Source organism: Scyliorhinus torazame, chromosome 1 (genome assembly GCF_047496885.1).
Source record: "Scyliorhinus torazame isolate Kashiwa2021f chromosome 1, sScyTor2.1, whole genome shotgun sequence".
In the NCBI taxonomy this organism is placed as follows: Eukaryota; Metazoa; Chordata; class Chondrichthyes; order Carcharhiniformes; family Scyliorhinidae; genus Scyliorhinus; species Scyliorhinus torazame.
The window spans coordinates 363385135-363412711 of NC_092707.1; the positions used below are offsets into that span (position 1 = coordinate 363385135).

Here is a 27577-nt window from a genome sequence, read left to right on the forward strand (position 1 = left end):
GCACATCTTTGGACTGTGGGAGGAAACCCACATAGAAGAATGAGAGGCAACCTTATTGAAACATATAGGATTCTTAGAAGGCTTGACATGGTGGATGCTCAGAGGCGTTTTACTTTGTGGGAGACCACGGAGGGCTTGTAGAGGCTGGATTGTTAAGGATGTTCAAGGCTGAGATAGAAGGGCAGCATGTGGCGCAGTGGTTAGCACTGGGACTGCGGCGCTGAGGACCCAGGTTCGAATCCTGGCCCTGGGTCACTGTCCATGTGGAGTTTGCACATTCTCCCCATGTCTGCATGGGTTTCACCCCCACAACCCAAAGATGTGCTGGTTAGGTGGATTGGCCACGCTAAATTGCCCCTTAATGGGAAAAGAAAAATAATTGTCTACTATAAATTTATAAGAAAAAAAGGCTGAGATAGTCAGATTTTCTATCAGTAAGGGAATCAAGGGTTATGAGGATAAGGTGGGAAGTGGAGTTGTGGATTATCCTATCAGATCATCATGACCTCACTAAATAGCGGAGAAAACTCAATGGGCCGATGGCCTATTTCTACTACTATGTCTTATGGCCTTATCATCTATCACAATGGAAAACCTTGGTAAAAGGTTACCATGAAAATGTATTTGGCAGATCTTTTTTGCAAGAGCTTGCTGTAGAAAAAGCCATCATGGAAAGTTTTGAAATTACAGGAGTAACAGTGATAGTCTCCAGGCGTAGTTGAAGAATCGGAGAAGGAGGGAGAAAAGGAGACATCAGAGATACTGGGGGAATAACAGAAAAATGCTAGGACATATAGACACATGAAAAGAGTGAGAGAGAGGGAGACTTTCCTTTGCATTTGACATCCTAAAGAGATGGTATAAGGCAGTATCTCATCCAAATCTGGGCAAAGGGAAGTGGACCTTGGCTAAATGTACCAGGTACCTCCTGTGCCCTACAATAAAATCAAATCACTAACAATAAACAGTGACTGCACCAGGCAGATGCACCTAAATACAAATCAATTTTACTTTGCAGATTGACAAATGCCCTCGACTGCACTCTGCAGGGGCAAAAGGAGCGCACTCAGCAGGCCAACAAAGCAGCTTTTATAGATGGTTCCCAATTCTCAAGAGGCAACTCCAGCCATCTGTCATCCACAAGTAATGTGTTTTATTCTGACTTGCAATATCAAGTGCACGTGTTTGCAAACAAAGGCTTGTCAAATCTTTTTTGTGAGGCCGGTGTCACATTCAGCATTTACTGCATGAGGTTCAATAGGTTTTAATGGATGTCTTTTATAAGAGTATTGTTAGTTTTTCAGGGGTCCTATTCTAACTAACAATCTCACAAAATCATTTTGCAACAACTTATTTCTATTAGTTAACTTGCCAATCTCATGGCCAAGAAGAGACGTTATCTGTTTGTGCTCACTGCCAAGGCAAACCGGTGAACTTTAGCTATTCCTCGGTAGCAATAGTCTTTTCAAAACAGTTGGATAAATTTGCCTTTAGTTTCAATGGCATTTGTCACATTTTAAGTTTTAAATTTGAGGTGATGGAAATTTATGGAGACTGAGTGCCTAAATTCTCAGCAAGGACTTCTACTGGGCAAAACTGCCATTTGGTAATGCACCCCACCAATATTTCTCCTGCCTCACTGTGAAGAAAGAACCACTTTGCAATGACACAGATATGGCTGTACCTTGCATCCAATTTTGGACAAGTAAAAAAAAAGTGAGAACATCAATGCCTCCAGCTAGGTTAAAAATCAAGAGATCATCGATTTCAGATTTTTTAATAATGGTATAAACGACAATCTTATGAGCTGCTATATTTGCTGCCTATCCAATGTCCATTCTACACTTACTTTGATATTTTCTTGCCACCACCTTCCTCTACTCGATTCCTGCACTTCTGGTAGCGAATTTCTTTTTTGCTGGAATAGTCAGCGCAAAAATAAGTTAGGATGAACACTAATTTAAATATATATATAATATAGCAGTCGAAAAGCCAAAATGTCACGTCCCACTACCTTGCTATTACGACTAACTTTAGCGTTACTGGCTACCTTCACTTTGGATTTTATTTCTGATTGGTTGGTTAAAACGCGTTTTGTATTGGCTATTTTCACAGCAGAGGGGTTGGAAGCGGTTGCGGCCATATTAACACCATTACCGAGATCCTAATCGCAAGCACTGCCCTGATTTCTTAGATGTCCCCTTTTTTTCCAAAGACTTAACCGCTACTTCCAATTTCGGAACATTTTTTTCTCCCTTGATCGCCTTTCACTTTCAAATCAAAACTATCGTAAGGGATACTCCGATCTAAATTCTTAAAATTGCTCCCAGTGAGAACGGGAGCACAGCCCCCCTCTATAATCGCCGGTGTTTGAAGCGTCGCCTTCAATTTAGCTCAATAAAACCCCATTACGTTCAGGGATAAACCACTGTGACGTGCTCCTGCAGTTTTTTTTCGACACAATTACTTCTGGTCCCAGTCCCTTTCCCGGTGGTCCTTGTGGCGACGGAGACAGACAGCCGCCACTGGTATTTTCTCTTTTCGCTGAGGTTTGCTCACAAATATATATTTCTCAACCCCCTTCAATAGAATACTTTGGCCCAATAACTTTAGAACAGACTGAACAAGATATGGAAGGGCTTTAAGGTGCGACAACTTGCTCTTGAACTGTCGTTTCCTTGATGGAGCAGCCAAATTTGTCAGTTTCTAGAATTCGGGTCCAGAGATGACAGTCCAACCCTACTTCCAATGCATTCATTCCCTCGCTCAAGTGAATGGGGCGGAACCATGCATTCACTGAACGTATTCTTTAATCTCACCGTGAACAGTCTGGAATTTTTTTTTAAAAATCTGGTAGGCTTACATTAACACCACAATGAAGTTACTGTGAAAAGTCCATTGTCGCCACACTCCGGCACCTGTTCGGGTACACAGAGGAAGAATTCAGAATTTCCAAATTACCTAACAGCACGTCTTTTGGGACTTGTGGGAGGAAACCCACGCACTCAGGGCGAATGTGCAAACGCCACAAAGACAGTGATCCAAGCCGGGAATCGAACCTGGGACCCTGGAGCTGTGAAGCAACAGTGCTGTCTACCATGCTGCCACCAGAGCCTTTTTACCTAATAACTAACCCATATGGTAATAACTGGCCTCAGAACGGGTCAACTTGCAGATTAGGGGTGGGGCGAACGAAGGGCCGTGGATTTAGCTAAGATGAAACCATTTGTGACTAGACTGTTGTCATCACTTAGCTATAAAGCAAATCATACTTCCGATGTTAGAGCACGCCAAACAGTGGCCCTCACTCAGAAAAAGATATTGCAAAAACATTTCAAATAAAAGGCAGTGTATTGCAGTTTCATTTTCCTCACAGTTGTCCCAACAAAAAAAAGCATGCTGGTAGCTCAATTGAAAAGGGGTACTACTATCTGGAGTAGCTAGTTGTCACAAGTGGTACTCCAGACTTTGAAGCACATAATCTGAGACATTCAAGTGCGGTGCTGAGGGACTGCTACAATGACAGTCTTAGAGGAGATACTAAACAGAGGAATTAGTACATTCTCAGGTGGGGCTAATGTCTCCACACAGTACATCCCAGGTTTCCAGGCAATAATTCTACATCAGCCAATATTCAATGTTGATTGCCGATTGTTTCATTGCTATTTTTGGGATCGGTTTCCAACAGTGCCTACAAGTATGTCTTAAACTGCTTGGGAGCATCCTTAAAACCACCATTAGATCCAGATTTCAAGCAATTCAAAAGATCAGTTAAACAGAACTTGGTTAAAAGTGAAGAATTATTTCCTGCTAGCAAACTAAAAATCATTTAGAACTGTTCCACAAATGGGGTAATCGGCAATATAAACATGGTGACGATGGCTTTTAAAGAAATCGGAATCACATGGTTGCAGGACACAAGTTCACAAACAAGGATGCAAGTTCACAAACATCAGCTCCCACAAGCAAGCTTCAGCAGGATGCCAAATCATCTCAATCCAAGTTCACTTCCAAAATCGATCCCAGACTTCAGTGGCTGCAGGGTTGCATGTTCTCCACATGTCAGTGTGGGTTTCTTCTAGCTCTAGTTTCCTCCCACAGTCCCAAGGGTGTGCAGGTTGGGTGGATTTGCCATTCTAAATTGTCCCTCAATGTTCAAAAGTTAGGTGGGGTTACAGGGATAGGGTGGTGGAGTGTGCCTAGTTAAGATGCTCGCTCGGTGTAGAGTTAAGATTCTATGTAGGCATTGAAGCAGATATTTGAGGAGAGAAAATTAAAAACCAACTGTTGCAAGTGTCAGGTCAGATAGCACCTGTGATAAGGAAGGATATGGACTATTTGTAGCATTTTTCATTAACTTCAGATTTCCAGTATAAATAACTGAACATCTAGTACAAGCATGCCAGCAGACAAGGAATTCAAGCCAGCAGCTTGTCATTAATGCTTCAAATAATCTACCTTACATTGGGAGAAATTGTCAATAGTCAATACACAAATCTAATCAACTTTGATGCACGTTCGCCCATTTCCTATAGCAAACAATTCCTACACAAAGTACTTCCAGCACGTTCAATAATTTGGGCAATTGAATATAAACTAAACTGTATGGAGGGAAGAACCCGAACCCTAAAAAAGTCAGTCACCATGGTTAGATGTGCCAAGATAAAAGTTAATGGATATGTTTTCCAAAACTTGCATTCTCATTCAAGTCAGCAAAGAACTTGGTCATCAGGGAAATACATATATTTTTTAAAAACCTTGTGATCCTAGAGTGGCTATAATTAAGCTTCAAAACTAGCACACAAATGCAATTCCCAGCGATTGGCTCCTGGGAAATCAGGTCCTTTTATAAAGTAGCAAGATAACAATCAGAAGGATACTGACTTAACACCACACAATAAGGCAAATTCAACCAGTGAATTATGCAAGACCCACATATGTGCATAGTTTGCCTCTAACTTTTAGCTTGGGATATAAACATTATTGAATGCAAATCTTCATACGAAATCTACTCACCATCTTCAATTTTCAGTACAAAGCTAGTTACCGCAAACACATTAATTATATAGGTAGTGCAGAGAATGTTTAAAACTTTTACTGGTTTCACTGGGAGCCTGTATTAGCACTTACTGCTCATGCACATGGACATAATCTCAAAGTTGCAGAAAATAGTGAAGAGGCTTACAAGCCCAGTGTAATTGGAAAACACGTGGGAGATGAAGACAAGAGTTGTGATGCAATTTGGGAAGGGAAAATAAGGCAAAGACTAATGCAGGAACAAACTTGGCTTTATAAAAATGTCTTGAACATCAAAAAGTTATGAAAGCTTTTATGAAAGGTTAGCCCTCAGCTAGAATAGTGGCCACTTCTAGAAACTTGCATCAAGATCTTGACAGCAAGTGCAGAGATTTACCACAATCATGTGTGAGGAATGACTTGAGAGAATCTGGGTTGTTTTTTTTAAATACGGAGGAAAAAGTGGTGGTCAAAATGGAGGGGCTGTAATACAACAGGCAAAGGTGAAAACAAGTTTCCAGTGACAGGAGTCAGTAACCAGTACAGATAATTGTCAATAACATGGCAAGCTTCAATCTGAAATGCAATAGGGTAGTGGAGCAGGATTATACAATTTCCTTGGATGCTACTATGTACAGGAGAAATTTGTAGGGCTATGGGAACAAAAGGGAGAACCAATTCATTATTGAATGCAGATACAAAAAAGCTGCCACGTGATGGCACAAAAAGGGTTTCCTCCCAGTTCACAATGTGTAAGTTAGGTGGATTGGCCACGTTAAATTACCCCTTAGTGTCTAAAGTTTAGATGGGTGACAGGGATGGGATAGTGGGGTCTAGGTGTGGAGGGTCAGTGCACTCAATTGGAGCGAATGGTCTCCTTCTGCGCTGTAGGGATTCTATTAATTCATTGTGAGTATTCATTGTGAGTAAATACATTTCATAACTATTTACTTTTTGGAATGGGTTCTCCTAAGCTTTGATTTGGTGGTGTAATACTAGTTTTGATTCCTTGTGCCCACTTTCAAGCTGTTTGTCTTCAGGATAAGCAATTATGCATTTATAAAGAAATGAAATAAACAATGTAACATTTGAATGAATTAGCAAAATTTCCTATTTTCACTTGTGGTCTGTACATTAGAGGTTGTGTACTATAATCCATACACCCAAGAAGTGTCCAGCAGTAAAGAAACAGTTGACTTCATATTTACAAAATTAATTGAAAATTAAGGATATTTAATTTGTGGGCTTTAGTATTTACCTGGTGTGTGTAGAATTCTGCATGGATAATACTTGTAGACAACTGATGCTGTGTTTGAGAAGCAGGCAAATATGTTTTTCTGCCTCCTGGCCTGGAAACTTCCCTGGGGTAAAGGATTTTTGAATCCAGATGGTACTAGACATCAGCATCAATTATGCTGTACCGACAGCAAGAGGTTTGTGAGCCAGTTTTACGTCAGTTCTCTAAAAGCCAGACTAATTTGGGCACTCGGATTTGTAATTTAAATGCTATCTACCACGCCATGCAGTTCTCGATGTGAGAATTTACTCAAGCATTTCAGCATAACTCAAAAGCTTAAAAGTAATGTCAAAACATGGAGCAACTAGGTGGCAAAGATCAAAAAATGAAATAAATTTAGCTAGTGGATTTGTTGTTCACGTAGGCTAGCCTTTCCCAGAGGTTATAGCCACACTTAGCAGCCTGCATCAGAATCCACCTTATTCAGTTTCCCATTCAACCAAGATATACATTGAATGTTAGTACCACTGGAACAGAGTAGCATCACAGAGCTGAACCCCTTGGTGAAGGTATCAGTGTCTTTTGTGATTTTATATCTAGGAACAGAATCTTTTTGATGGAAGATTTAGCATAAATTCGTAGGACCAGTCTGACCTTTTTGGTCAAAATGGAGAACAAAGCATTATTTCATTAGTTTAATACAAGCGTAGATCAGGAGGAAAAGATTTTCCCAGTATCAAACATGTGCATCTGGAATTTAAATGGTTACACAATATGAAAGCCAACAGTCTTTTGCAAACTAGTATTTTTAGTCCAATAGGAACAAAAACTACTGAAGTTATTTGGGTAAATTGTAGTTTTATTGGAAAAAAATATACAACTTGGAATGGATTTCAGGCATGTCAGTGCCAAAGCAGATTTCAGAAAGAACTAAGTGGCTAAACAAAATTTTGAAAGAGCACAGTAAGAAAACAAGAATGCTTCCTTGTATGGAACAGCAAATACAAAAAGGTTTAGTGTACGAGTACCTGGATGATACACCCGTTTTGCTATAGTGCAATGCTGAGAAATTTTAGGCTTTCTGTCCTTACTCTATGCAGAGTGATAACTCTGCATTTAAACAGCAATGCAACACATGCTGATACCAGCCATTTCCTCACAGCAGCATACCCAGATGATCCCTCGTTAAACCACAAGTCCTTATGTAGCTTTGAATGTGTAGAAGAGCTTGGATGCACTTCAAGATAAAGCCACATGCAACTTTTGTTACACCAAAGTCTTGTCTCAAATGTGAAAGAAAACAATGACAAGAAGATATTGTTGAAGGGAAGGAAAACAACATGGACTTACTCTACCCACTATACATGCACATGTTATAGACAGTTGGGGCAGGAGAGAAACATTACAGAAATTACAAACAAACAAAGGAAAGGCAAATAAACAATGCTTATTTTTTTTACAAGAAAATTAAAAGGTTTTATGTACAAGATCTTCACTTTGCAGTCATCATTTGCACAAACTCTGTAAAAGAAGAAAAATATGTCACTCTAATTTCCAAAGCAAAGCATCAAGACTAATCTCAAATCACCGTGCACAAGTTAAGTTTCAACTCCCATTGATTGAACACATTTGGAACAATTGACTGATGCAGTGTTGGAATATCAAAACGATTATTCCCATTTGTTTTATCGACAATCTTTGAAAACGAATCAAGCCAACAGATTGATAGACAGAAACAAGGGGGGGGGGGGGGAAAGAGTGGAAGGAAGAGGAGAGAAACAATACATGGGTAATTGGGTTGAGCAGCAAATATTTGACAACCATGTTCAGGCAGCTGAACAAGTTCAGGATTTTGAGCACAACTGTTGGTAAACACCAGAGCAGCAATACTCATGGTCCACACCCCCATCCCTGCGACAACCAAAATCACTGCATATCTGAATTGGAGCACCTTTTAGACACAAGAAGCCATCCAGCTTTTATTAAAAGTTATAAACCAAATCAATTGGATAACCTCTTTTGATTAAGTCTGAATAGCAAGATCATTGCATAAAGATTTCCAATACAGTAAATCCAAGAGTTAAAATTAGTCAATTGCTTGTAATGAGTAACTATAAATGAAGCATGATGGTCAGTGTTGAGGTTCCTGAACAACCAGATGCTGATAGATGTCCTTAGTTCTGATGCAGGTAACCCAACATTTCGGATGTAATTTAGCAGTACTATCCATATTTACCCACTCAGAATCTCCAACTTCTAGAATTACCTCAGTGAATAAGAAATCTAGTGATAGTAAACAGGCTAATAGGTCACTCTATCAGCAGGCGTGTATGGCAGAATAATACTTTTTTTATTTGGTGAACTTTCCAGTCTTTAAAATTTATAACCTGTTAAAAGATTGTTTAAAAACACTTTTGAAATAAGGGATATTTTATATCCACATGTCTGGGGTGAGAAAGGCAATAGAATTATTGGATCACTACCATGGCACAAACTTGGGGTAGTCATAAATAAAATTCAAAGCTGAAATGATTTGTGAATTCTACAAATAAATTTGGATTCCAATTAATACTCAAGCAAAGAAAGAAGCACAATAGCATAATGGAAAGACTAGTTTCATAAAGCTTCTCTTCACTAATACATCTATAGTGATCAGCATTAGGTACCTTGCTATCACACCCAATGAGCAAGTAAACCTGAAGTTAGCATTTAATTGTATAGTTAACTTCCTTGGGTTGAAGCTATTGTTTGAATAATTACATTTTTCACTTCAAGTACTATACACAATTTCAAAATAATTGCATTTTGCAGATGTCCATTTAGCTCAGCAACAATATGCTGGTGGATGGGACAATCACAAGCAGCTTTTCGCAAAAAAATTAGCGGTCATCCACTCCAGGGAGATCCTGAAAATAACAATTTGGTAGCCTTTCCAGTCAAAGTTCAAGTGAGGACAAATAAATGTATTCTGTGCGGGGAATGGGGGATGCTGATCAAAAGTAGGTGAATGGAGAATTCCAATCATCAATGGAATATAGCACAATTCTTGCAGAATGAACCAATATGAAAGTACTCAGCAAATAAAATCTTTAACAGTACATTAAAATAAGCTACAATTATAAAATAGTGTACAGGTAGTGGGCAGCACAGTAGCATTGTGGATAGCACAATTGCTTCACAGCTCCAGGGTCCCAGGTTTGATTCCGGATTGGATCACTGTCTGTGCAGAGTCTGCACATCCTCCCCGTGTGCGTGTGGGTTTCCTCCGGGTGCTCCGGTTTCCTCCCACAGTCCAAAAATGTGCAGGTTAGGTGGATTGGCCATGATAAATTGCCCTCAAGTGTCCAAAATTGCGCTTAGTGTTGGGTGGAGATAGAGTGGGGGTGTGGGCTTGGGTAGGGTGCTCTTCCAAGAGCCGGTGCAGACTCGACGGGCCGAATGGCCTCCTACTGCACTGTATGGATTCCAGATAGCTTGGCAATTGCTTCAGGTTGATAAAATGATGGTTCTCGTTGCAGGAACAGAAATTCTCGTAACAAATTCTGGTTGGTAGAAGAGTGCCGGATAACACAATTTACCGTAATTGGACATGAAATCGAAATACTGAACCAATGTAGGTATTGGGGGGGGGGGGGGGGGGAGGGGGAGGATGCACAAGAGATAGCAACTTCCCTTACCTTCATAGTTCACTTGACCATCACCATCAATATCTGCTTCTCTGATCATTTCATCAACTTCTTCATCTGTCAATTTTTCTCCAAGGTTTGTCATTACATGACGAAGTTCTGCAGCACTAATGTAACCATTACCATCCTGGAAACAAAAAAAAATCCCAACAGTTTGAGATTATTATCAAGAAAGTTAAATGCTGGTATCAAAGGGTCATGCAAGCAAGTCATAGTATTCTTGCTCCAAAGTTAGGTTGTGAACTAAAAGGTCCAATCTGGGCGAATACATCATTTTGGCTGATAGTTATAAAAACAGCAACACACTTTTGAAGTGGCACTTCCAGACAAAACATCACCCCCCAAGCAGATGAAGGTCCTGTGTTGTGATTCAGAACAGGATCCACATTTGCAGTATCCTGGGCAATTATCCTCGACCAGTAATCTGGACGATATTATACTTCAACCAACATCAGAAACAGATGCTGTACTCTTTGTTGTCTATGAAGTCTTGCTGTGCACAAAATTGGGTGCTGCATTTGTTCAACATGCTTTGAATGCCAGTGTGAAAGTTACAATATAAAATGCAAGTTAGTCCCCTTAAATTAAAATGCAAACCATATTAAGAGAAGTCTCTATGTTCACTTGCTTCAAGGCTTTCTGAAAAACTGTAGTCTCAATCTAATTTAGTGGCCAAAAGCCCAGTGCCAAAACAAAATGTTCCAATTTGGGACAGCAAAAGTAATCTCGAATGAGGTTCAGAGTCACATTAAGGCAGTGGAATGCTAGCCTGGCCAAGTCCACCTAGGGGGGAAAAACTGCACTGAGCTTAACCTGGAAGCACATAGTAATTCACATAATGTAGCAGAAAACTCACTTTCTAGCAACTTGAATTGCCACAAGTACACTATACCTTATCAAACACTCTGAATGCTTCTCTGATTTCTTCCTCACTATCTGTATCTTTCATTTTTCTTGCCATCATTGTCAGGAATTCTGGAAAGTCAATTGTTCCATTTCCTGCCAAAAAAAGGGAGGTTTGTGAAAACAGCACACAGTAATAGGAAATGCATAATGAGGGATTTTTGCTCCTCCTGCTTACCATCAGCATCAACCTCATTGATCATATCCTGTAGTTCTGCCTCAGTTGGGTTCTGTCCTAGTGATCTCATAACTGTCCCAAGTTCTTTTGTTGTTATGGTACCATCTCCATCTTTGTCAAAGAGTGAAAAGGCCTCTTTGAATTCTACAAGGAGGGAAAAATTCACTATTGTAAAGAGACATACTAGCACAGTAGGCACCGAATGCATGCAATTTTACTATTTTAAAGCATAATGTAAATTACTCTTTAAAGTTGTGAAAGGCAACATACAGATCAAGTTTATTGCTAAACTGGTGAAGGTCCCAACTAACACAATCATGCCAATTGCAAAAATGGAGGTTTCACTATTAGGTTACTCTAAAGATAAAAGTTGCAGATTTCTCAGATATACTGTACGGCCAGAAGGTTGAAACTACTGATTTTAACTGGCCCAGCTAAATATAGGGTATTAATCCCAAGGTCGAAATCTAACTTTGGCAAAAACAGTACAGATGTTTATTGACTAGATATTGTTAATTCAAATAACCAGCTTGGTTTAACACATGGATTTACTACAGAAAGACCACAAAAATGCTTCCGTCAAAAAAAATGGCAACCCAATCATTTATCTTGTTCACTTCTCCCCAACCCACCCTAGATAAATTAGTTCTGGCAATGTTCAATGCCAACTGATGCATATGCACTCTCTATACAAAGCTCCAAGTACAACCAGGAAATGCAAAGCCATGCATAGAGGAATCACTTCACTGGTCTGTTGGTTGTACTTTGTGGACAATTTGCAAGCTCTTTAAATGGTAACAATGAACCAAAGTTCAAGGATGGTCAATTTAATTAACCTTACGTTAATGTTACATTACTTGGAGTTCAACCACAATAACTTATTCCCAGCTGTACCAATTGAGATTAAATTTACACCCGCCCCATCAGATTTCTTGCACCATAATTTACAGAACATAAATATTTATAAACGTTTTAGTACTAAAACAGAGCTTTGAATATCTTACCCACACCCCCACCCCCCTCCTCCAAAATAAGAGATTTTTACGCAAAAGCAAGCTGCAAACAATTAGGGCAGTTTTTGAATACTTGCCAGCAATTTGCTCCTCTGTTAGTTGATCAGCCTGAAAAGGAGAATTACAGATTATGAACTAATCATACATCAGGCTACATGACAGGGCAAGAAAATCACAAATTGGGCCAAATGACACAACTCATTCATTCGTTTGCAACAACAACAAAAAAATGACATGCCCAAGATAACATTGCTGAGGGTGCCCACAGGTTAAGATAATATGCAAGAATATATGTTTTAAAATAACGATACCTCGCCAGCAACATTGACTCTGGCTGAGACAAATTTCGAGACGACCAAGTGCAAGGATCCCCTACTTTTATCAAACAGCCAAAATATAAGTCTTCAGAAGTGAAACTTTTGAATTTAAAATTTGCACCCACAGTTCCAAAGAGAGATGTTTCATGATGTAATTAAATCAATGGCTACAGTAGGCAGGCTAATTTAACTAACCCAGCCTTAGTAAGTGAATAATACTGGACTCCATTTCATTTAAAAACCTAACTTTTTGGTAAATACAGACTTGTTCAACAGCACTTGAAAGCAGCTCATCGATTCACTCCATATAGGTCAAATACATTCAAAAGTCAAGTGCAAACTGCCAACAATGGGTGCGGTGGCAAGAAAAGCAGCGGTAGCCAGTGAGGGAGTGGCTCAAATTCCACAAGTCAGTCCCCGAGCCCCAGTGATCATCAAGCCCTGAAGAAAAAAAGCTAAACTTTAAGCAAGTCGCAGGGCGGCCCAGCCCCCGAGAAAGAGGGAGGGACAAGGCATCCTAAGGCTGAATGGAAGAGTCACTTTCCAACCCTGGCTCCCCTTGGTTGCGAGTCGAATGCTTCCCCCCCCCCCCCCCCCCACCCCCGGAATCGGCAGTGAGGGAGACGCTGCAGTCCGCTCCACTCCTTCTGCATTGCGCGCGGCTGCAGCCGGAAGTGCCGATAATCTTAAAACCAAGCCATCTCCCGAGGTCGACAACCCCCCCCCCGGGCAGACAACTCCCCTACCGTGAGCTGCACAACTCCAACCCCCCCCCCCCCCCCCCCCGGAAATAAATTCAAACCTTCGACGTCAACTCTTTTTAAACGCCGCTGGGAGCTGGAGGGGGCGGCGGGCCCCCCGGGACCGTTACCGCGTTCCTCGGGCGCCCCCTCCCCCGGGACAGCCGTTACCGCGCTCCCTCACCTCTCCAGCTGTCCCCGCTCGAGCTCTCCACCTCCCCCCCCCCCCCCCCCGCGGGGCCAGGCTCCAACGGTCAGAACCGCCGCTCTCGGGATGAGGTGAAAAGGCGGCGGCGGCAGCAGCGACAGCACCACCACCGCCCCCTCTAGCTCCCTCCCCGCAGCGGCAAGAGCACGGGGAGGATCGGGCTGAGTGCGAGGAGCGACATTCGGGTAAGGTCGCCGCCGCCACCGTACAAAGGGGAACGGGGCGGGAGGTGGAAACGACCCCTTCACCCACCGCAACCCATTGCCGACATCCACTCCCTCCTGCCCCGCTCGTCCTCTCCTACGCCGAACTCCACCACCACCCCTCCCAAAATAAAAAGGAAAGAGCGAAGAATAAAGACCAAGGTCGATAGCGGTTGACGGCGACTAATGGGCCGCGGTGGTGGCCCGGCGGCTCTCGCCCTCCATCTCCCAGCTCCACAGAGGCGTCGTCTCACGTTGCCGAGGGGAACGGGGCAAATGAAAATATACAGATTAAAGAAATGTCCGCTTGCAGTCCAACGGAAAATACACCACCGGGGAGGGGAATAAATCCAAATCTCTTCCACGGCAGGGGACGGGGACTGACAGCCGGGGCGGGACTCACCATTTCTGCACCGTTGTGAACTGGTTGCCGATTGCCCCGCTCGCGGCTGAACTCCTCTCCGCCCTCACCGCCACTGACTATAAACAGCCCGCTCACAGCCACTGCTTAACACCCCTCTGCCGCTGTGTCCCTCCGCACAGCCCCGCCCACCGCGCATTACCCTCCCCAAAGAGGGCCGTCGCACCCACCCCAGCCTCCGCTCAAAGAAAAACTAGCAACCCAGCTTCGAATTAATCCGCCATCTCCTTTCAAATAAAGCACCGCTTTGCTAACCGTCAACAAACCCCCCCCACACACACAACCCCGCAGCCGGAAGCCTCCAGCTGGGGATTATTTGTTTCGCCCCGCGGAGGCAGATGCAGCCCGACGTGGCGGCTCGGCTCCCTCTGCGGTCGCTGATTGGTTGGGTCGTACCTGCAATGCGTCAGTGCAAGGCAACGTCGCTGGTGCTGCTTGGCGTCTGCTGGCCTCTGCCCTGTCACTCAGAGCGCAGGGGGAGGGGCTGTCACTCAGAGCGCGCGGGGAGGGTGCTGTCACTCAAAGCGCGGAGGGAGGGGGCTGTCACTCCGAGCGCGGGGGGAGGGGTCAGTCACTCAGAGCGCGGGAGGGAAGGGAGGAGAGAAGGGCGTCTCAGAGCGGGAGTGGGGAGGGGTCTGTCTCAGAGCGGGAGTGGGGAGGGGACTGTCTCAGAGCCGGGGGGTGGGGAGGGGGCTGTCTCAGAGCCGGGGGGTGGGGAGGGGGCTGTCTCAGAGCCGGGGGGTGGGGTGGGGTGGGGAGGGGGCTGTCTCAGAGCCGGGGGGGTGGGGAGGGGGCTGTCTCAGAGCCGGGGGGGTGGGGAGGGGGCTGTCTCAGAGCCGGGGGGGGGGGGTGGGGGTGGGGAGGGGGCTGTCTCAGAGCCGGGGGGGTGGGGAGGGGGCTGTCTCAGAGCCGGGGGGTGGGGAGGGGGCTGTCTCAGAGCCGGGGGGGGGGGTGGGGAGGGGGCTGTCTCAGAGCCGGTGGGGAGGGGTCTATCTCAGTGCGGGGGTGAGGAGGGGGCTGTCACAGAGCGGGGGTGAGGAGGGGGCTGTCTTAGAGCGGGAGTGGGGAGGGGGCTGTCTTAGAGCGGGGGTGGGGAGGGGGCTGTCACAGAGCGGGGGTGGGGAGGGGGCTGTCACAGAGCGGGGGGGGGGCTGTCTCAGAGCCGGGGGGGGGGGGAGGGGGGTTGTCACAGAGCGGGGGTGGGGAGGGGACTGTCTCAGAGCGGGAGTGGGGAGGGAGCTGTCACAGAGCGGGGGTGGGGAGGGGGCTGTCACAGAGCAGGGGTGGGGAGGGGGCTGTCTCAGAGCAGGAGGGGGCTGTCACAGAGCGGGGTTGGGGAGGGGACTGTCTCAGAGCGGGAGTGGGGAGGGGGCTGTCACAGAGCGGGGGTGGGGAGGGGGCTGTCAGAGAGCGGGGGTGGGGAGGGGGCTGTCAGAACGGGGGGGGTGTCACAGAGTGGGGGTGGGGAGGGGGCTGTCTCAGAGCCGGGGGGAGGGGGTTGGGTTGTCACAGAGCGGGGGTGGGGAGGGGGCTGTTTCAGAGCGGGAGTGGGGAGGGGGCTGTCACAGAGCGGGGGTGGGGAGGGGGCTGTCACAGAGCGGGGGTGGGGAGGGGGCTGTCACAGAGCGGGGGGGGGGGCTGTCTCAGAGCCGGGGGGGGGGGGAGGGGGGTTGTCACAGAGCGGGGGTGGGGAGGGGACTGTCTCAGAGCGGGAGTGGGGAGGGAGCTGTCACAGAGCGGGGGTGGGGAGGGGGCTGTCACAGAGCAGGGGTGGGGAGGGGGCTGTCTCAGAGCAGGAGGGGGCTGTCACAGAGCGGGGTTGGGGAGGGGACTGTCTCAGAGCGGGAGTGGGGAGGGGGCTGTCACAGAGCGGGGGTGGGGAGGGGGCTGTCAGAGAGCGGGGGTGGGGAGGGGGCTGTCAGAACGGGGGGGGGTGTCACAGAGTGGGGGTGGGGAGGGGGCTGTCTCAGAGCCGGGGGGAGGGGGTTGGGTTGTCACAGAGCGGGGGTGGGGAGGGGGCTGTTTCAGAGCGGGAGTGGGGAGGGGGCTGTCACAGAGCGGGGGTGGGGAGGGGGCTGTCACAGAGCGGGGGTGGGGAGGGGGCTGTCACAGAGCAGGGATGGGGAGGGGGCTGTCTCAGAGCGGGGGTGGGGAGGGGGCTGTCACAGAGCGGGGGTGGGTAGGGGGCTGTCACAGAGCAGGGGGGTGAGGGGGCTGTCTCAGAGTCCGGGGGGGTGAGGGGGCTGTCTCAGAGCCCGGTGGGGGGGCTGTCTCAGAGCCGGGAGGGGGGGGGGGGTAGGGGGCTGTCTCAGACCCGGGGGCTGGGGCTGTCTCAGAACCTGGGGCGGGTCAGGGGGCCGTCTCAGAGGGGGGGTGAGGGGGCTGTCTCAGAGTCCGGGGGGGTGAGGGGGCTGTCTCAGAGCCTGGGGGGAGGGCTGTCTTAGAGCCTGCGGGGTGCTGTCTCAGAGCACGTGGGGAGGGGGCTGTCTCTCAGAGCGTGGGGGGAGGGAGCTCAGAGCCCGGGGGGAGTTGGGGCCCTGTCAGAGTGCAGGGGGGAGGGGGCCCTGTCAGAGCGCAGGGGAGGGGGGCAGTCACTCAGAGCCCTGGGAGAGGGCGCTCAGAGCCCGGGGGCAGAGGGGGCACTGTCAGAGTGCAGGGAGAGGGGGGCAGTCACTCAGAGCCCGGGGGGAGAGGGAGCCCTGTCGTGTTATGTACTCTGGGATAACACAGGCTGCAACTTGATGCAGCTTTAACCAAAAGATACTCAGACCTTGAAGTTAGTTCAATCTGATTTATTGAACCAGCAGCACAGTTTGCACAGTTCTCTATGAGTTCGACTCTCTGCTAACCTAAGTGTGGTTACTCTGTCTGACTGAACCAGACTAGCTCTTAGCCACGTGTTGGAGGTGTGATACTGCACATACACCCTGATTCACTCTGTAGATGTTCATCAGTGGAAAGAGGCAGAGTGTGAGTGCCTCATGTCTTTTCATCTCATCTCATGTCAGTGAGATACCACCCCTGAGTGTCCTGCCTGCTCATTGGTCATGTCCTGTTCTCTGTGTTCATTAGTTGCCTGTCTGTGCCTGTCTATATCATTATCTGCATGTCTGCATATCATGACATCTCCCCCTTTTAAAAAAATTGTTTTGTTGGCACATGGGAACATACTTACATGTGGTGGCATATATTAACATATTTACAAGCAGTGGCATATGTGAACATATTTACATGTGAAGACAGCTGTCTAATGTGAGAAAACAGAACATCGCAAACAAAACAAATGTTCATAAGTCCAGTCTCTGGGGCTTGCGTCTGAACCTTGTTGACCACCGGAGAGGTGGTGGTGGGGACGACAGCGCCTTGACCGGCGGGATGGAAGTCTGACTGGTGGCCTCATAGTTCGAGGTATCAGGAGGTGACAGAACAATGGACGGAAACGGAGAATAAAGCGGGCAGGCAACTTGCGCAGTGCCCGTCTGTTTCGTCGCACAACAGAACCATCAGCCATACGTACAACATACAAGCGGGGCGCAACCTGTCGAACAACGACAGCTGGAGCAGACCAGCCACCATCCGGTATCTTGATCCTGACAGTGTCTGCCGGGGATAACACGGGCAAATCGGTGGCATGAGCATCATAGCCCTGCTTTTGCTGGTTTCGGAGCTGCTGCACCTTCTGCAGCACCGGGAGGTGATCCAGGTTGGGCAAGTGTATGGCTGGAAGTGCCCGCAGGTCCCTGTTCATCAGGAGTTGAGCCGGCGACATGCCAGTGGACAGTGGGATCACCCTGTACGCAAGCAGCACGAGGTAGATATCAGAATCCGCAGCCTTGCAGATGAGCTGTTTCACAATGTGCACCCCTTTTTCAACGTTCCCATTGGACTGCGGATAATGTGGGCTGCAAGTGACATGTTTGAAATGGTATGACTTGGCAAACATAGACCACTCGTGGCTGTTGAAGCACGGGCCATTGTCATTCATGACAGTGAGTGGGATACCATGCCTGGAGAACGTCTCCTTACAGGCTTTGATGACGGTCCGAGATGTGAGGTCTGAGAGCTTCACGACTTCAGGATAATTGGAGAAATAGTTAATAATCAACACGTAGTCACGACCATTCACAAGAAAGGGGTCGATGCCAACCCTGGACCACGGGGAGGTCTCGATTTCATGCTGCTGGAGCGTCTCCTTGCTCTGCGCTGGCTGGAAGCGTTGACAGGTCGCACAGTTGAGGACCATGTTCGAGATGTCCTGGCTAATCCAGTAGACAGCCTTCCTGGCTCTGCGTCTGCACTTCTCGACGCCCAGGTGTCCCTCATGGATTTGGCGGAGCACCAAGCTCTGGAGACTGAGTGGAATGACAATCCAGTCCAGTTTGAGGAGGGATACCATCAATCATCGTCAGGTCGTCCTTTACATTGTAAAATTGAGGGCACTGCCCTTTCCACCAGCCATTGCGAGGTGGTGCATGACACACTGCAAGAGGGGGTCTTTGGCTGTCTCCTCGCGCATACGAACCACCTTCTCATCAGACGCCGGCAGGGTGTTAGCTCACAGCTGCACCTGTGATTCAATTTGCCGGATGATTTCCAGCGGTTCACTAGACAATGTGATGGAGCGGGACAATGCATCAGCAATGATGAGCTCCTTGCCAGGCATGAATACAAAGTCAAAGTCGTACCTTCTGAGTTTGAGGAGGATGCGCTGCAGCCGAGGCGTCATGTCGTTCAGGTCCTTGTGGATAATATGGACCAGAGGCCTATGATCCATCTCGACAGTGAATGTCGGCAGGCCGTAGACATAGTTGTGAAACTTGAAAATGCCAGTAAGAAGACCTAGGCATTCCTTCTCTATTTGCGCATACCTTGTTTTGGTGGGCATCATGGCCCTCGATGCATCGGCTACCGGTGCCCAGGATGAAGTGTCATTGCGTTGAAGCAGCACCGCATCGATGCCATCCTGGCTCGCATCTGTCGAGATCTTCGTCTCCCTGTCTGGGTCGAAAAATGCCAAGACGGGTGCAGTGGTGAGCTTGGCTTTCAGCTCCAAACACTCTGCCTGATGTGCTGCCTTCCACTCAAAGGCAGTGGCCTTTTTTATCAGATTTCGTAGGGCCGTGGTGTGTGAGGCCAGGTTTGGGATGAACTTGCCCAGAAAATTGACCATGCCCAGGAGGCGCAGCACCGCCTTCTTGCCTTCAGGGACTTTCAAGGCTTTGATGGCCTTGACCTTGTCTGTGTCCGGGCGCACACCCTGCTGAGATATCTGGTCACCTAGGAACCTGAGTGTCGACATGCCAAAACAACATTTGGACCTGTTCAGCTTCAGGCCATTGGCATGGACACGGCCGAATACCTGCTGGAGACGGCAAACATGCTCTTCAGGGGTCGTGGACCATATGATGATGTCGTCCACGTACACACGAACCCCTTCAATGCCCTCTATCATCTGCTCCATGATGCGATGGAAGATCTCTGATGACGAGGCAATGCCAAACGGCATGCGTTTATAGCAGTATTTGGCAAACGGTGTGTTGAAATTGCAGAGCCTTCTGCTGGACTCATACAGCTGGATTTGCCAAAATCCATGTGACGCATCTAACTTGGTGAAAAAATGTGAGTGTGCCATCTCACTGGTGAGTTCCTCCCGCTATGGGATTGAGTAGTGTTCACGCATTATATTCTTATTGAGATCCTTGGGGTCAATGCAGATGCACAGGTCTCCCGAAGGCTTTCTAACACATACCATCGAGCTGACCCAGTCAGTCGATTCGGTTACCTTGGAAATGATGCCCTGTTGCTGAAGATCCTTGAGCTGTGCCTTCAGGCTCTCCCTCAGCGAAGCCGGAACCCGGCGTGGTGCGTGGACCACTGGCTTGGCATCAGGTCATAGCAGAATCTTGTATCGCTATGGCAGCGTGCCCATCCCGTCAAACACATCCGGACACTGAGCGAGGATGTCGTCAATGCCGGCCTGAAATGAAAAATGAAAATCGCTTATTGTCACAAGTAGGCTTCAATGAAGTTACTGCGAAAAGCCCCTAGTCGCCACATTCCGGCGCCTGTTCGTGGAGGCTGTTACGGGAATTGAACCGTGCTGCTGGCCTGCCTTGGTCTGCTTTCAAAGCCAGCGAGAATGTCGTTGTGTAAACCCGCTGCACGAGGTTCAGCTGCTTGCAGGCATGTGTGCCAAGTAGGAATGCCCTGTTGGCTTGACAATTTCAAAACGTAACCGTGCATGGGTGCTCCGGTTGGAGACGAGTAGATGGCAGGATCCCAGTGCCGTGATGGCATTTCCGTTGTGGTCCAGGAGCCTACTGGAAGGATCTTGGGGGGGCTTCTTGATGTGTTTGCAATCTGCCTCTGAGAGGAGGTTGGCAGAAGCACCTGTGTCCAGCTTAAACTGGATGGGGCAGTGGTTGACCTGCATCACCGCACGTCATTCGTCCGCAGAATCCACAGCGAGGGTGGATTGAATTTGTGATGAGTTGGATGTGGCATATTCACATTTGGTAATGATGTCCACATAGTAGGCGGAGTCCAGGCATTCTTCCTCTGGATCCGATGTACTGCCAGGATCAGAATCCTGTAATCGTTGTTGCACACTCTGATCGCGCCGTCGTCGGAATTGGGAGTGCTGGTCCCTGACTGGTGGTGCAGACCTGCACAAGGCTGCATAGTGTCCAGGCTTCCCGCAGTTTAAACATCGCCTGCCTCTTGCAGGGCAGTGTTTCTTTAAGTGGGCGTTCGAGCACGTCATGGCGTCGGCGTATTGACGCTCCGCGCGTCGTCGCACATGCGCAGTGCGGGTGTCGGCCGCTTCGTTATCCCGTTCGCATCACGCATGCATGGGGCCCCAGGAAAGGCACGCAAAATGGCCGCTTTCATCAATGCTGAGGCGCTGCATCCAGAAGATGGCTCTTCCTCGTGGGAGGCAAGTTTCTAATTTTCAGCCGATTTGTACTGGGCATAGTGCTTTTTGGCGTGCTCATGCACTGTGCATGTTTCAATCGCGACTGGCAGGGTCATATGCTTGATTTTCAGTAGCTGCTCTCTCAGAGGATCAGAGTGAACTCCAAAAACGATTTGGTCTCTGATCATGGAGTCAGCAATATCACCAAAGTTGCAGGACAGCACTAGCAGGCGGAGGTTAGTTAAGAAGGAGTTGAAAGATTCATCTTTACCTTGTAGATGTTGTTTGAATATGTAGCGCTCGAAGATTTCATTGGTGTCCACTTCACAGTGACTGTCAAACTTGTCCAGGATGGTCTGAAACTTTGTTGTGTCCTCGCCTTCGATGAATTGAAAAGAGTTGAAGAGTTTGATGGCTTGATCACCCGCTGTTGAGAGGAGAAGCGCGATCTTCCTTGCATCGGACGCACCCACGGGGTCTGAAGCTTCGATGTACAGCAGAAACTTTTGCTTCAATGTCCGCCAGTTGGCACTGAGATTGCTGGAAGTCCTGAGCTGGTGAGGAGCCTGAATCTTCTCCATGGTGTCGGGATACATTCGCTGGTCGTCACGGAACGGACTGAGGTAAACCACCTAGATTAAGCAGTCTCCTGGTAGCATGTCGTGTTATGTACTCTGGGATAACACAGGCTGCATCTTGATGCAACTTTAACCAAAAGATACTCAGACCTTGAAGTTAGTTCAATCTGATTTATTGAACCAGTAGCACAGTTCTCCATGAGTTTGACTCTCTGCTAACCTAAGTGTCGTTACTCTGTCTGACTAAACTAGACTAGCTCTTAGCCACCTGCTGGAGGTATGATATTGTACATACATCCTGACTCACTCTGTAGATGTTCATCAGTGTAAAGAGACGGAGTGCCTTTTATAGTGAGATACCATCCCTGAGTGTCCTGCCTGCTCATTGGTCATGTCCTGTTCTCTGTGTTCATTAGCTGCCTATCTGTATATTATTATCTGCATGTCTGCATATCATGAAAGGCCCTGCCAGAGCGAGGGGGGACAGAGCCCGGGGGGAGAGGGAGCCCTGCCAGGGGGGAGGGGGCTGTCACTCAGGGCCCGGGGGGAGGGGGGGGCGCTGTCACTCATGGCCCGGGGGAGGAATGGCTGTCACAGAGCCCGGGGGGGAGAGGGGCTGTCAGTCAGAGCACGGGGGAGGGGGCAGTCACTCAGGGCCTGGGGGAAGGGGGGGCTGTCACTCAGAGCTCGGGGGGCTGTCACTCAGAGCCCGGGGGAGGGGGACTGTCACTCAGAGCCCGGGGGAGAAGGGCTGCCACTCAGAGCCCGGGGGGGGGGGGGGGGGGGCAGCCACTCAGAGCCCAGGGGGAAGGGCTGCCACTCAGAGCATGGGGGAGAGGGGCAGTTAGAGCCCGGGGGGGAGGGCTGCCACTCGGAGACCCCGGGGGGGGGCTGCCACTCAGAAACCGGGGGGAAGGGCTGCCACTCAGAGCCTGGGGGAGAGGGGCTGTTAGAGCCCGGGGGGGAGGGCTGCCACTCGGAGACCCGGTGGGGGCTGCCACTCAGAAACCAGGGGGGGGGGGGGGTGCTGCCACGCAGAGCCCGGGGGGCTAGGGCTGTCACTCAGAGCCCGGGGGTGGGGCTGCCACAGAGCCCGTGGGAAGGGGGGGGCTGTTACTCAGAGCCCAGGGGGAGGGGGAAGGAGGCAGTCACTCTGAGCGGGGGGTTAGAGCGGGGGGTGGGAGGGCTGCCACAGAGCCTGGGGGGTGGGGATGGGAGCTGCCACTGAGCCCAGGGTGGGCGGAGCTTCCACCCAGAATCTGGGGGGAGGGGTTGCCACTCAGAGCCTCGGGTAGGGGCCTGTCACGGAGCCCGGGGGACTGTTGCTGAGAGCCCAGGGGGAGGGGGACAGTCATTCAGAGCCCGGGGAGAGGCGGCAGTCACTCAGAACTCGGGGGGAGGGGGGGCAGTCACTCAGGGCCCAGGGAGAGGGGGACTGTTACTCAGAGCCCGGGGGAAGGGGGGCAGTCAGTCAGAGCCCAGGGGAAGGGGGGCAGTCAGTCACTCAGAGCTCCGGGGGGAGGGGGGCAGTCACTCAGAGCCCGGGGAGGGGGACTGTCACTCAGAGCCCGGGGGGAGTGGGGCAGTCACTCAGAGCCCGGGGGAAGGGGGGCAGTCACTCAGAGCACGGGGGGAGTGGGGCAGTCACTCAGAGCCCGGGGGAAGGGGGGCAGTCACTCAGAGCCCGGGGGGAGGGGGGCAGTCACTCAGAGCCCGGGGGAGGGGGGCAGTCACTCGGAGCCCAGGGGAAGGGGGGCAGTCACTCAGAGCCCGGGGAGAGGGGGGCAGTCACTCAGAGCCCGGGGGGAGGGGGGCAGTCTCTCAGAGCCCGGGGTGAGGGGGGGCAGTTACCCAGCGCCCGGGGGGAGTGGGGGCAGTCACTCATAGCCCGAGGGGAGTGGGGCAGTCACTCAGAGCCCAGGGGAGCCCGGGGGGAGGAGGGCAGTCACTCAGAACCCGTGGGGAAGGGGGCAGTCACTCAGAGCCCGGGGGGAGGGGGGCCAGTCACTCAGAGTCCGGGGGGAGGGGGCAGTCACTCAGAGTCCGCGGGGAGGGGGCAGTCACTCAGAGCCCGGGGGGGGAGGGGGGCAGTCACTCAGAGCCCAGGGGGAGGGGGGCAGACACTCAGAGCCCGGGGGAGGAGGGGCAGTCACTCAGAACCCGGGGGAAGGGGGCAGTCACTCAGAGCCCGGGGGAGGGGAAGCTGTCACTCAGAACCCGGGGAAGTGGGGCAGTCACTCAGAGCCCGGGGGAGGGGGGCAGTCACTCAGAGCCCGGGGGGAGGGGGGCAGTCACTCAGAGCCCGGGGGAGGGGAAGCTGTCACTCAGAACCCGGGGAAGTGGGGCAGTCACTCAGAGCCCGGGGGAGGGGGGCAGTCACTCTGAGCCCGGGGGGAGGGGGGCAGTCACTCAGAGCCCGGGGGGAGGGGGACTGTTACTCAGAGCCCAGGGGGAGTGGGGCAGACACTCAGAGCCCGGGGGGAGGGGGGCAGTCACTCGGAGCCCGGGGGGGGCAGTCACTCAGAACCCGGGGGGAGGGGTTCAGTCACTCAGAGCCCGGGGGGAGGGGGGGCAGTCACTCAGAGCCCAGGGGGAGGGGTGGCAGTCACTCAGAGCCCGGAGGGAGGGGGGGCAGTCAGTCAGAGCCCGGGTGAAGGGGGGGGGAGGCAGTCACTCAGAGCCCGGGGGAGGGGGGCAGTCACTCAGAGCCCGGGGGCAAGGGGGCAGTCACTCAGAGCCCGGGGGCAGGGGGGGCAGTCACTCAGAGCCCGGGGGGAGGGGTGCTGCTGCTTAACGCAGCGCTGACTGGGCGCTGTACAGCACCTAGGTGTCATAAAGGCGAAAAGGGAGGAAACGGGTGTCGGACAAGATAGCCGATAGTAAATGTGCACTGCAGTATTCCAACATTAAGCAGACACTCAACCCGCTGAAAGCAGCTTCCTGCTGCACCTTTCTCGCGGCTCATCGTAATTCACATGAAACTTTCTCATTTCTGATTATCTTTGCAGCACTTTGCAATGGGTATGATATTTGTGTGTCACACGCACGTGGCTTTGACTGTTGAACGCAGAATCTTGCTGTTGATTTTTCCCCCTCGTACCTGGGTTTCTGCTTTCTTGAGTTGCTTTCCATCTATGCGGCTGGTTGACTGTTCCTGCATAGGTGCTGCTTCCCTACCCCAATCAATCGGTCCATTTTTATAATCTGCTATAGTCAGATATTTTGTAGTATTTGTGATGATGGTATTGGATTGTGACTTTGTTTTGGCCATGTGTGTCTCTGAATTTGCTTCTCACAATTTATTGTCAAGCTCTGCTATTTTCTTACTCCCTCGCAAACTTAAATGCCCTATCTTTTTCAATAAAATTATTTTCTCATTGCTTTAAATGTTGTCTCATGTTTGGCTGACTACTCGATGGCCAAAAATTGTAAACTTCTCACTAAGTTTCTGAGCAATTTTCTAGTATATTTTTAAACGGCAGAACTATACTTGTACAATAATTGTGTTTAATAAACATTACAAAACTTCAAATTGCTCTGATTTAATGTTTATAGCATCTAAGGTCAGCACGGTACCATAGTGGTTAGCACAATTGCTTCACAGCTCCAGGGTCCCAGGCTCGATTCCTGGCTTGGGTCACTGTCTGTGCGGAGTCTGCACGTTCTCCCCGTGTGTGCGTGGGTTTCCTACGGGTGCTCCGGTTTCCTCCCACAGTCCAAAGATGTGCAGGTTAGGTGGATTGGCCATGCTAAATTGCCCTTGGTGTCCAAAATTGCCCTTAGTGTTGGGTGGGGTTATGGGTTGTGGGGGTGTGGGCTTGGTTAGGGTGCTCTTTCCAAGAGCTGGTGCAGACTCGATGGGCCGAATGGTCTCCTTATGCACTGTAAATTCTATGATTCTATGATAAGGTGCTATTTAATCTTGATGTGGAGATGCTGACATTAGACTGGGGTGGGCACAGTAAGAAGTCTTACAACACCAGGTTAAAGTCCAACAGGTTTGTTTTGAATCACTAGCTTTCGGAGCGCAGCTCCTTCATCGGGTGATTGAAGAGGTGGGTTCCACAAACGTGGACATGTACTTTATATTCTAGAACATAGTTCTATGTTGGGGAACCGTTCATGAGAAATGTGCAGCTCTGACCAACAAAAACTTTTTAAAAATTGATTTGAGGCCTTGGGTACAGTGTACAGAATTATTTCTGGGTTGCAGATGTGGTAACAAAATATTTTTGAGATAATTAAACTACATACCAGCACAATTTGCATAATTATTTCCTTTCTCTTTCCTCTGTATATTGTTATTTTATTACATTATTGTACAAAATCATCAACTTATTTAAAAGAGCCAGGGTAGAGGAAGGAGATGTTTTTGGGTATCATCTTGCTTTCCATACCTGCAATGCTGTATAAGGTTTAATTAGTTATTGATGCAAGTATAAGGAACATCACACTGAGACAATGGTATTTATTAGTGATACTCTTAATTTAATGATCAAATCATTCTCATTAACACCGGTAACAAACAAATAACCAGTAGGTAGTCCTATTATATAGTTCAAAATGCTCTCCACTCACAACACAAATTTAAAAGGATACAATCTACAACACATGCGTACTGCATGTGTTTGTCATAGTTGTCATGGATCCAAGTGCATGAAAACCAGCCAAGTAATTAAAACAGTCACATACTGGTAAACTATATGAAAATCTAGTGCCAGAAATAGACAGCATTTTACGTTGTAAAGAATAATTATTTTCAAATTAGACTGCAGTTATGGTGCAAATGCCAGTCTGGGATTGCTATCTATAAATGGCAGATTTGAGTTATATTGCCAACTGTGATTGTCTTATTCTAAGTAGGCATGCATCCGTAAAATGCATCCAAAGCACTACGTCCTCAGATGCCAATTTTTAATGGTCAAGAGATCCAATGGATCATTAGAATTTTTAAATGTAGTTTTTTACCGGCCATAATACTGAAGTTTGGAGACAGAGCAACATGAGCAATTGTATGTGATCTCTAATTTCCTGATTTAGTACGTTCGAAAGTCTGGTCACTGAACACGTTATGAAATGAAATGAAATGAAATTAAAATCGCTTATTGTCACAAGTAGGCTTCAATGAAGTTACTGTGAAAATGCTGCCATTTACAGATTAATCTCCAACCAATTCAAAAGGAAGCTTATTACACGGCATTGAACTTCAACATCAAGGTAATTATCATGCCTCAAGTTGTCCTCCATATGGAATGCCACATTGAAAGCCTCCTTTTCCTGACATGGAAGTCCAAAATGATAGTTGCTGGAATGAATATGAATATGTCCTGATTACATGAAAGCATTCATACATCTAAAGACTAGAGCCGACCTCAATTGGTTTGTAGAGTAGTGCGCAGTTTCTGCTGAAGTTCTGCTGAAGGGGCTGTTTAGCACAGGGCTAAATCGCTGGCTTTGAAAGCAGACCAAGGCAGGCCAGCAGCACGGTTCAATTCCTGTATCAGCCTCCCCGAACAGGTGCCGGAATGTGGCGAAAAGGGGCTTTTCACAGTAACTTCATTTGAAGCCTACTTGTGTGACAATAAGCGATTTTCATTTCATTTCAGTTCTTCATTACAAACGATTCAACCTTGTTCAATTACATATAATGTATTTTAATACTGTGGTTAGGAGAACAATAGCAATGCATTCACAAATTTCATGGTAATTTGTGCTTCATACCACTTGGGAAGATCTCCTCAAATGTATTGCCTGTCCCGCGAGGAGGTAAGCCTGCATTTTAAGTTGTCTGATGACTGATTCGTTCTTATTCACCCTCAGAGGTAGTAGACAGGGTCTCTTTGGAGTTGAACAGGCTGTAAGACAATGGGATGTATAATTGAAGATTGGTGATAGGTTAATCTTCCATTTGACAATCAATATCCAAGCTTGGCCAGAACAGCAGCACTCTAGAGTCCTATTGATGATAGACTAAACAGTCTGGTTTATTGACAGGATCTGAAGGCGTGCACCTGAACGTAGAGCTGGGATTGTTTCTGCTGATTTGCAAATAACTCAGTATTTTACTGATCGAGCAAACCTGAGGTCACAAGTTTTTGGTAAGTTCTGAAATTGAGGTCAATCTAGTAATTTGTGGCCAAGTACATGATCATGAAAGTTGC

At 48.6% G+C, this 27577-nt stretch overlaps 2 protein-coding genes across 6 annotated transcripts in view; both read right to left on the reverse strand.

Annotated features, from left to right (window-relative positions):
* LOC140408125 (protein STPG4-like) overlaps positions 1-2654 on the reverse strand; it is a 120089-nt gene extending 117435 nt beyond the window's left edge. For 2 of the 5 annotated variants that reach the window (XR_011940081.1, XM_072495181.1), the window contains exons 1-2: positions 2015-2653; positions 1850-1918 (exon numbers count right to left, since the gene is read on the reverse strand). Coding sequence is in view for 4 of the 5 variants with exons in the window: in XM_072495181.1 (XP_072351282.1) it covers positions 1850-1918; positions 2015-2143 (198 nt within the window). In the remaining variant the exon portion in view is untranslated. Of the gene's footprint in view, positions 1-1849; positions 1919-2014 lie in introns of all 5 variants that reach the window. The other 3 variants (XM_072495148.1, XM_072495398.1, XM_072495269.1) reach the window with 3 other exon arrangements.
* A 4437-nt stretch (positions 2655-7091) lies between these two features.
* LOC140426387 (calmodulin-1) lies at positions 7092-14032 on the reverse strand. Its single transcript, XM_072511086.1, has 6 exons — positions 13905-14032; positions 12111-12141; positions 11021-11164; positions 10832-10938; positions 9931-10066; positions 7092-7774 (listed from the first exon to the last, which is right to left on the reverse strand). The coding sequence occupies exons 1-6, from the start codon at positions 13905-13907 to the stop codon at positions 7746-7748; spliced, it is 450 nt and encodes a 149-aa protein (XP_072367187.1). The 5' UTR covers positions 13908-14032; the 3' UTR covers positions 7092-7745.
* Positions 14033-27577: the final 13545 nt, after the last annotated feature.